Source organism: Tupaia chinensis, unplaced genomic scaffold, assembly GCF_000334495.1.
Source record: "Tupaia chinensis unplaced genomic scaffold, TupChi_1.0 Scaffold000117_2, whole genome shotgun sequence".
NCBI lineage: Eukaryota > Metazoa > Chordata > Mammalia > Scandentia > Tupaiidae > Tupaia > Tupaia belangeri.
Window position 1 is genome coordinate 5,868,974 of NW_006159583.1, and position 10,597 is coordinate 5,879,570.

Here is a 10,597-nt window from a genome sequence, read left to right on the forward strand (position 1 = left end):
AGACATGCAGGGGACCAGTAGTTAGCATAATGGCTATGTCTGCTGGACTCCCACATAGTCGACCACAGTTCGATTCCCGGACCCAGTGGCTTAAACTCATGCCAGGCACGTGTGCGTGCGTGCCCAAGATCCCGAGAGGAGAGTGGAGGAGAAGGGATTGTGGCGTGGCCATCCGCCCTGAGGGGTGATTTCTCGCTTTCTGTCTCTCTGTCTCTCTCTGTCTGTCTGGTGAGCGCACATGCCCTATAGCAAAAGCCTCTCCAAAAAGAGAGAGAGAGAGAGAGAAAGACCTTGGACCGGAACATCCCAGAAAAGCCATCCTGGATCTTGAAACTCAAACACTAAGATTATTTTAAAATGTGCTATGTGGAGAGACCACCACTTGAGAGAGAGTTTGACTTACAAGATGTTCTTTGTTTGGAAGGCCAGCAAGTGGTGTATTGATTGAGGCACTGAACTCCTACATTGCCAACTGCAGTTCAAATCCTGGACCTGACAGCTTGCTATCTTACTTCTCTCTCTGTCTCTATTTCTGTCTCTCTGGTGCATGCAAGTGCCCTATAGCAAATTTTAAAATAAGGGGACCAGCAGATGGTATAGTGGTTACATCACTGGACTCCTACATGACCAACTGCAGTTCAAGTCCTGGACCCAGTAGCTTGAAAATCACACCAGGCCCATGTGCCTGCATGCCCAAGATCCTAAGAGGAGAATGGAAGAGAAGGGACTGCAGCATGGCCATCCATCCCAGGGAGGGGGGTGGTGATTTCTCGCTTTCCCTCTCATTGTCTCTCTCTGTCTCTCTCTTTCTAGAAAGTACATGTGCTCTAAGACAAAAAAAAAAAAAACTCCATAAAAATATTAAATACTAATAAAAAGTAAAATGATATAAATCATTATTTTAAAAATATGTTCTTTGTTTCACTAAATTGTATAATGTCAAGCAATTCTACGGCTACTGAAAAGAGGATATTTACTACTGCATTAAATACATAATTTCAAAAAAATGTGACTTCCTGGTTTTCTAATTTTAGAAGATATTCAATCATCTAGTGGTTTCACTGTCATGCCATCAGCAATTCTTCTCTAAGTGTCTGCTGAAGTCTTGGAGACTCAGGCTAGCTGGGTATTCTTATAAGACAACATTTGTTTCAAACTTTATATTGTGGTAGAAAAATTGTGAAGGAAGAGAAAGAGGGGCACTAATTTCTAGGTCTGCCATGACAATGTACCACAGTCTGGATGATTTCAGCAACAAAGATTTATTTTTTCATGATTCCAGAGGCTAGAAGTCCAGGTCAAGGTGTCAGCAGAGTTGTCTTTCTCCGAAGCCTTTCTCCTCAGCACGTAGAAGGTCATCTTCCTCTGTGTCTTCATGTGGTTTTTCCCTCTGTGTGTCTTTTCTACTCATTTCTTATAAGAACATCAGTCATGTTGGCTTAGGGTCTCTGCCGATGACCTCAATTTACCACCTGAGTTCAGATACAGTCACATTCTGAAGTCCTCATGGGTAGGATTTCAACAAGAGAATTTGGCAAGGAAGGAGGGGAACACTATTCAGCCCATATATACTGAAATGGGAAAGATTCAGAGAAGTTTAGCCACTGCACAAGGATGATATGCAAATTCGTGAAGCGTTCCATATTTTTTAAAGGATATAGAAACACCATATATAGATGTAAATACCAGATATAGTATTGTGAAAGAGGAGGGTCTGAGGAAGGACATTTAGAAGAAAAATAGGGAGGCAAAGCGTTAATGGCACAAAGAAATGTGGTATTATCTGTTGAAGATATTTTGTAATTTTATCAACTGCGCTAGGGAGAAATGTTCACCTGTTGAAATATCCATTTTGTAAGCCAAATAATAATGTGATTGAATGTATAAAAGAAAAAGAAATGAAAAAAAGAAAACAGAATCATATAGTTTATATAAATAACTCTCATAGAAACCAAATAAAATTATTAGAAATCTTAAGCAGAACTAAATGAGATATATGCAGACTTTTCATAAGTGTACTTTATAATAATTTTCTTCTGCTTTTTTAACTGTAATTTGAATTTCTTCTGCATAAAACATTAGTAATACTGGGGGCCAGCAGGTGGTATGGTGGTTAAGGCACTGGAATTCCCACATGGCTGACCACGGTTCGTGTCCCAGCCTGGTGACTTGCTTTCTCTCTCTCTGTCTCTCTCTGTCTCTCTCTCTCTCTCTTTCTCTGACCAAATTCATGTGAAATAATAATAATAAACAAATAAAGTAAATAATTCTAAAAAAAAATTAGTAATACTCACTTGACACAAACAGTCCAATTCTAAGAAAGACCAATACGGGGACCAGCAGTTAGCGTAATGATTATGTCGTTGGACTCCCACAGAGTTGACTGTGATTCGAGTCCCGGACCCGGTGGCTCACACCGGGCGCGTGTGCATGCGTGCCCAAGATCCCGAGAGGAGATTGGAGGAGAAAAGGTTGTGGCACGGCCATCCCCCCTGGGGGGGGGTGATTTCTCACTTTCCGTCTCTCTGTCTCTCTCTGTCTCTCTGTCTTCCTGGCAAGCGCACAGGCCCTATAGCAAAAACCTCTCCAAAAAAAAGAAAGACCAATATGCAAATACAGTTTTTTTTTTTAATCACCTTACTAGGTATTATTTTAAGCCCATGTTATCTGGTATGCTTGTTTAAACAAAGAGATATGTGAATTAATACCTTGCTTATACTAGAGACCACTATTAGCAAAAGCCCAGACCAATGCCTCTTTTCTCATTCATTTTTCAAATTATCTCAAATAAAAAAGAAAAATGTAAATAATCTACCAACATAAAAAGTACACAATAGATGTTGCAATGATGAGCATTATTTGTAACGTTTGTGCTACGAGCATTGATGGGGCATTTGATGACCCATCCTTCCCATACAACCTCCCAAACAAGGTTACTGTTAAAAGAGGTCTGGATGTTGGCTTCAGGCTAAGCAAGCGACCATCACTGGATACCTAATGAAAACAGAAAAGTAGAATACATCTTTAAGTTACACAAGCCCACGGCGCACTTTTATAATCAGTACAGCTAGATGGAGAAATAATAAAAATATTGGCCAATTTTTTTTCTATCAGAAATATTGAAATGGGTCAGCAGGTGGAGTGGAGGTTAGGGCACTGGATCTCACATAGCCAACTCTGCAGTTCGAGTCCCGGACTGGTTACTTGAAAAATTACACCAGGTGCAAGTGTATGTTTGTGTACCCAAAATCCCGAGTGGAGACTGGAGAAGAAGGCATTGTGGCATGGCCATCCCCCTGGGGGAGGGGGATTTCTCACTTTTCTTTTGTCTCTTTCTGTCTCTTTCTGGTGAGCACATGCACTCTAAAGCAAAAAAAAAAAAAAACAAAAAACAGAATGAGGGGGAAAAAAAGAAAGAAAAGAAAAACAAGAAATGTGTGAAATGTTGCAAAGTATAAGAAAAACTGAGGGCTAGCCCATAGCATATCAGTTAAGCCCTGTGCAGGGAGCCAGATCTCAAATGGTCAACTGTGATTTTGAATCCAGTGGCTTAAAAAACACTGTGTGTGTGTGTGTGTGTGTGTGTGTGCACTCCAAATCTTGATGAAATGGAGAAATGGAGAAAAAGGATTGTGGTGTGACCACCCTCTGCTGGGGAGGGTCTCTCTCTTTCTGGTGAACATATGTACCTTCTTGCAGAGATAGAAAGAGAGGAAGAAAGAGAAGAAAGGAAGGACAGAAGGAGAGAGAAAAAAAGAAAAGGAACGAAAGAAGGGAAAAGAGAGAGAGAAAGAAGAAAGAGAAAGAAAGGAAGAAAATGAAGCAGAAAATGCTATGGATCTGACATTGATTTATTTATTATTGAAATGTCTGTAGTCAATATCTTATATTGTATTTACCTGAGGAAGCATCCCATGAGTTACTAAATATAACATAAAACAATGGTTTCAGTAGGATAGAAGAGAGAAATCTAGTCCTCTGAGCAGATAATGTTCCTGAACTTTAAAAATGAAAGTTGCTTCCTTACTAACATCAGCCACTGGAATTCTCTCTCCTTCAGCTTCTCCCACCCTTTGCTCCCAGGTCATTCTAGTCTTTGACCAACACAGTGAGAAAGGTCCCTCTCAACTCCCCTAGGTCTTCGCTCCCAGAGATCCTAAAGAGCCCTGCCTGGACTGGTCCTGAAACTATTCTTGTCGAATCATCTTCCTATTCCACAGACTTTCCATAGGCCAGCCTTTTCTCTTCATCCCCAAAATAAACTCTACAACAGGACACCAAAAAGTTCATGAAAAAAAAAATGAAACTAAAATGCAAATATATTTTGGTGCAAAAAAAAAATTTGGAAATTCATGTGTAGTGTTTTTATAACACATTTTCCACACACTTGTTGAAATCTCCCCCCCCCATATTACTCTATTCTCAAAGACACATGGATTTTTTTTTAAGTTTATTTATTTCTTACACTGACTATTATGTTAAGAATTTCCAGAGAAAGGGGCAGATAGTGGTACAGCATTAAAACAGCACACTGCACTAGACCAGCTCACAGGAAAAAGAACCTGGTTCACATCTGGAGACCTCCCTAAGTGTGCCAGGCTCACATGACCCAGGGCTGGCTGAAGCTGGGAGTGGAACACAACATCAAGATTCTGTTGGGTGTGCTGGCTCTGTCTTTCTCTCTGTTGCTCATAAAAGGAAGCAATAGGTAGATAGGTAGGTAGGTAGATAAGTAAATAGAAAGACAGACTTTTTAGAGAAGGAATTCATGTCATTCATGATCCTCAAAAATAATCTTGTCCTTTCCAAATGGAGATTATTATATTTATAAGCATTCAGGTAGGTTTTGAACTCAAAAATGCCTGCTCTTACATGAAATCAATTGGCAATCTCAAGTAAAGTTTCTTACCTGAAATTCCCCAGGTGCAAGCTGAATTTCACTCAGCAATACCTCTGGAAAAACATACTGGGTTCTGAAAGTGCCACTGAGGGAGAACATTTCAAACCGGGTGGAAGCCGTTTCAACTGAGTCCCCACAAGTGTTTAAGTCTGTTGTTTTACACTTCAGCAGAGTACAAATCTAGGAAATTAATGAAAATCGGTAAGTCGTAGGAAAGTCATGATGAATATGTTAATTAGCAGGATTTAATAATTTCACAATGTAGGGCCAACAGATGGAATAGTGGTTACGTCATTGGACTCCCACATGGATGACTGTGGTTCGAGTCCCAGATTCAATGACTTGAAAATCACACTGGACATGCGTGTGTGCGTGCCCAAGATTCCAGGAGGAGAATGGAGAAGAAGGGATTGTGGCTTGGCCATCCCTCCCAGAGGTTGATTTCTCACTTTCTCTCAGTCTTGTCGCTCACCCTCTCTAGTGAGTGCATGTACCCTAAGGCAAAAAACCTCTCCCAATAAAATCATTTTACAATGTATACATATATCAAAACATCACATTGTACATTGCAATTATACCAACATCTGTATGTTAATTACACCTTGATAAAGTTGGATGGAGGACCAGCAGGAGATGTGGTGGTTAAGGTGCTGGATTCCCAGATGGCCAACTGGACAGTTCAAGTCTCGGACCTAGTGACTTGAAACATATGCTGGGCACATGCACATGTGTGCCCAGAATTCCAAGAGGAGACTGGAAGAGAAGGAATAGCAGCACGGCCATCCCCCCTGGAGGTTATGTCTCGTTTTCCCTTTTCTCTGTCTGGTAAGCTTACTTGCCCTATGACAAAAAAAAAAAAAAAACAAAAAACAAAAAAAAAAAAAAAAAAAAAAAAAAAAAAAAAAAAGGGGGGAAAAAAAAAAAAAAACATACAACAAAAAAATGTGGAGAGGATTTAAAAATTAAAAATAAATAAATAAAATGGTGGCTGGTAAAATGTCAACAAAGTTAATTGAAATAAACTCCTGGCACAGAAAAATGCCTATGCCTCTTTGTTTTATAAAATAATATTACTTCTTAATTAGGTATATCAAGCTTACTGCTGAAGAATACAATTAGTAATTACAAAATTAGGGACTGCAGACTCCAGTGCTTTCTGCAATTCCCTGCCAAACAGATTAACCACACAAAGAGACCATTGGATCCTTGGCTGGTAGCCAAAAACAATTATACCCTCATTGTTCTCAAGTTAGCAATGCTTTTAGACATTTCTCAAAGGTTTAATCTAGACAATAGATTAATTGCCATCTTATTCCCTATCTCACACAATAAAAGAACTTTAGAGTTATAATGTTCCCCAGAGTTGAACTAGAGCCAATACCTGTGATCTGTAAAATTCACATCCTCTTTATCTGGCCAAGGACTGAAACAGTTAAGAAAGAAATGTAAAACCTATCAATTATGTTTTTCTACATGCCACTCACAGTGCTTTCACAATCTGTGATGTTACATCATGCAAGAAAAATTTCTATTATTACCAAAAACTACTTCCTAACCAAGTGAGAAAAGAGAAAAAGAAGTAAAGGTGAAATAAACACCCTTCTGCCATTTTACATTTATATATTACATCAAACTTCCCCCAAACCCTGTAAAGAATATACTATTGTTATCATCATCATCATCATCATCATCATCTTTACCTCCGGAACTCGTCAGTCCCTCCTGTGATGTGTACTAATTGTGCATGGTGCTTTTCCTTTGCAGCATTTGTCACTACTAAAATCAGATAGTAATTGGCTTCATTTTCTGTTTGATGCATGTCCCCACTAGGCTCAAGCTCTGCGGAGACACTGACCACATCTCTCTTGCTTATCCCAATATCCTCAGACTCTAGCAAGTACCTGGAAATAGCCAGCATTACATAAATACTGGGTGAATGAAAATAAATCCATGTGCTAGGAACGAGGTTAGCTAAAGATTTAAAGAGGCTGACAGGCTGGTCCAAGGCCAGGTGGCTCCTATTTAGTGAAGGGATGGATTCAATCTGGATTTTCTGAGTGCAGAAGCCATGATCTCCGCATGGACCTTGAGCCCCATGTGTTTAATTTTTTTTTTTTTTTTTTTAGCAGAATTGTTCTTCCCAAACTGTTTCTCCCTGAAGCTTTCTCATTAAACTAGGGAATTGGTTTTACATTCAAAAAGACAAAGCATCTGGCTGTTTGGATGACTCTCACCTTGATGAGAGGATACTGGGAGTGACTGAGGAAGGAAAAGCTCCTAAGTGCATCAGGTAAAGGGAAAAAATTTCTTTTATGAATTTATTCCTTTATTCATTTACTTACTCAGTTATTCTTTAAAATATACAGGCTGCACCTCCTTCCCACTCCTAAAGCAATTATTCCAGATCATTACTTTCTCAGATCTCTTATTCAAACTGTTTACCCACCTTTTACCACCCCCTACTCTCAAATGACACAACTACCTCTTTCCCCACTTCCTTATAATTCTTACAGAATGGTAGGTACTCACTGCAGAGTGCTTGGAAAATTTGTGTGTTATTTCACGTTAACCTCTTTCTTTCTCATCTCTCACTTGGTTAGGAAGAAGTTTTTGGTGCTAATAGAGATTTTTCTAGCACAATATATCATCGTAGATTATAAAAGATTATGAAGATAATACAATATAAAATCCCTTATTCTCAATACCCAAATCCAAAATTCTCTGAAAATTAAGGATTTTTGTAAGCCATTTGACATTAAACTCCAACTTGAACTAACACCAATTATAATGTATCTATTTAAGCTATTTAGCTATTTATCTTCCTGTCTTCCAGTGGATGTATTAATGTGTTTGATTCTTCTGTGCTGCTCCTGATTCTGTCCTATCAGGTAATACGTGTGGTTGTCTTTATTGAATCAGAAAATTCTTCATTCCAGGGAACCAGCAGTTAGTGTAATGGCTATGTCGCTGGATTCCCACGTAGTCAACCACGGTTCGTGTCCCAGACCCGGTGGCTTAAAACTCACGCTGGGCGCGTGTGCGTGCGTGTCCAAGATCCTGAGAGGAGAATGGAGGAGAAGGGATTGTGGCGTGACTATCCCCCCTGGGGGGTGATTTCTCGCTTTCTGTCTCTATGTCTCTGTCTGTCTGGCGAGCGCACGCGCCCTATAGTGAAAAACCTCTCAAAAAAAAAAAAATTCTTAGTTCCAAAATGTGCTATGGGACCGATGGTTTGGATAAGAGATCACCACCCAACAATACCAGCAAAGGTCTTGGTTTTACTTGAGAGAGCTCACCTACCTCAGTACCAGAGACGGACGTCCCACTGCTCTTGCAGCCAAATTTGGCTAAGTTTGGGTCCTTAGTACTCCTGCAGCAAAATGTGCACTCTATGTTCTATATGTTCACATGACAACCTATATGTTCTATATGTTCACATGGCAACCTATATGAAATTATATTTTGAAAGTCTATCTTTAGAGATGAAATTTCTCAAGAAGAGGGTCTTTACTTACTCATATTTCTTTTTTTTTTTCTATTTAGATTTTTGCTATAGGGCACATGTACTTGCTGGAGTGAGACAGACGGAGGAAAAGTAAGAAATTACCGCCAGAAGGGATGGCCATGCTGCAATCCCTTCTCCTCACTTTCCTCTTGAGATTTTGGGCATACACACATATACACCTGGAGTGATTTTCAAGTCGCTGGGTCTAACACTTGAACCCCATTCGACCATGTGGAAATCTGGTGCATTCACCACAACACCTGCTGGCCACAACTTACCTATCTTCTTATCAGCACTGAATATATACCTGACATACAGTATTATAAGTACTCAATAAATGTGAAAATGTTGGGGCCAGCAGGTGGCATAGTAGGTAAGGTGCTGAACTCCCACATGGTGGATTATGGTTTGAGTTCTGAACATGGTGGTTTGAAAATCATGCTGAGCATGTATGCATGCACACCCAAAATCCCAGGAAGAGAAGAGGAAAAGGGATTGCAATGTGGCCATCCCCTCTGGGGGATTATTTTTCACCTCCTCTCTTGCTATCTCTGTCTTTCTCTGGCAAACACAACAAGACATTGTGAGTCGTTTACATTAAGGAATTTGATTTGTCAAATCAGCGGTCAGTGAGGAAGTTTAAGCAAGAGAAGATAGAAAATAGCTTTTCGTAACTTTTGTAATTAGACAGCAGACCATGTACTAGATAGATGAAGTGGAGACTGTCAGCCCGAAGCCTGGTTAGGAAGATACTGCAATAGAATAGGTGAGACTGCATGGGGGCCAGACTAAGGAAGAGTGGAGCAGAGAGAAAATTGAAGCCATTTAACATTTAACCCATTTAACCTTTTTTTTTTTTTTTTTTTTGAAAGAGAGATTTTTGCTATAGGGTACATGTGCTCACTGGAGAGACACAGAAAGACAGAAAATGGAAATCATCCCCTAGGGGCAATAGCCCTGCTGAGATCCCTTCTCCTCTATCCTCCTCTCAGGATCCTCGGCACACATGCACACACGCCCAGCATGAGTTTTAAGCCTCCAGGTACAGGACTCAAACCGCAGTCGACTGCATGGGAGTCCAGCAAAGTAACCATTACATCATCTGTTCCTCCTGGAGCCATTTCATCTTAAGGGTTCTAGCATCTGGCCATGATGGATAGCCCCTTTGATAGCTTCTCCTTTGTGTTGCCTGCGTGGAGATATCTCAATCTTTGCAGCAATAAAAATTCTACTGAACGATCCAAAAGATCAAGTCTATCTGTCTGCAATACATACTTAGTGTCAAGTCCTTTAGAAATCAAGGTAGTCATTCATGAAACTAGAGGAGATATAGCCAATTTATTTCAGGCAGGAGATATCATAGATTTCAGTTATCCACTGAAACAACTGTAATTGGAATACTTTTAAATACTAATACTGCAGTAAAGGTCCTGCTTTTCCCCACCAGTTTAAAATGGAACTGATATCTAGGATGGCAAGATTTAGCAAGGGAAAGTATGGGCTGTCTAGCTAAATTTGAATTTCAAATAAACAACAATGTTGTTAGCATATGTAAATCCCCACAAGTGAGACTTACCTCTACTAAAATTCATTCTGTTTATCTGAAATTCAAATTTAACTAGAATGTTTGTTGTTCATCTAGTAACTCTTTGGACACCAAAACATTACCTGGAGATAATAATGCCCTTCCACAGTGTGCAGTCCATCAAATGCCCCGAGGACATAAACTTCATCTGACCTCTTCTCAGACATCTCGTAGCTCAGATGACAGCATAGGTCTTTCTGACAAACCGTGTAATTTCCAGTGACTTCTGTGAGCTTCACGAAGGTAAATTCATCAAAAAAAATAATGCCTTTAAATTCTTGGTTTCCCATCGTTACTGCGTCTATACTACTAGCATAAGAAGTCCAGTTAACTGCTGTAGGCTGGGGTGGGTGGGAATCCAGTTGTGAGAGAAGGAGTTTTCCCTCCTCTGTCTTCATATCATAATGAAATACTCTTGGAGAACCAGGTGCATAGATGCCACTTCCTGGAAATAATAAGTTGGAAATGCCATTTGAAATTTTAAAAGTAAAAGGGATTTCACAGTTGTTAGTGTTATCTTAAATTTAACATTTTACTACCTCTAAGCCAGTAGTAGTTCCCAACCTTCCCAGCACCAGAGACCTACCTCTTAGAAGACAGTCCTCCA

General features: G+C 39.8%; 1 protein-coding gene and 1 pseudogene across 2 annotated transcripts in view; one reads left to right on the forward strand and one right to left on the reverse strand.

Annotated features, from left to right (window-relative positions):
• Positions 1-1,550: 1,550 nt before the first annotated feature.
• Positions 1,551-1,649, forward strand: LOC114007066 (uncharacterized; annotated as a pseudogene).
• Positions 1,650-2,778: 1,129 nt separating this feature from the next.
• LOC102490124 (pantetheinase) overlaps positions 2,779-10,597 on the reverse strand; it is a 28,998-nt gene continuing 21,179 nt past the window's right edge. For both annotated transcript variants that reach the window (XM_006144319.3, XM_006144318.3), the window contains exons 6-8: positions 10,074-10,435; positions 4,910-5,080; positions 2,779-2,994 (exon numbers count right to left, since the gene is read on the reverse strand). In XM_006144319.3, the coding sequence (XP_006144381.1) occupies positions 2,812-2,994; positions 4,910-5,080; positions 10,074-10,435 (716 nt within the window). In that variant the 3' untranslated portion in view covers positions 2,779-2,811. The remainder of the gene's footprint in view (positions 2,995-4,909; positions 5,081-10,073; positions 10,436-10,597) is intronic.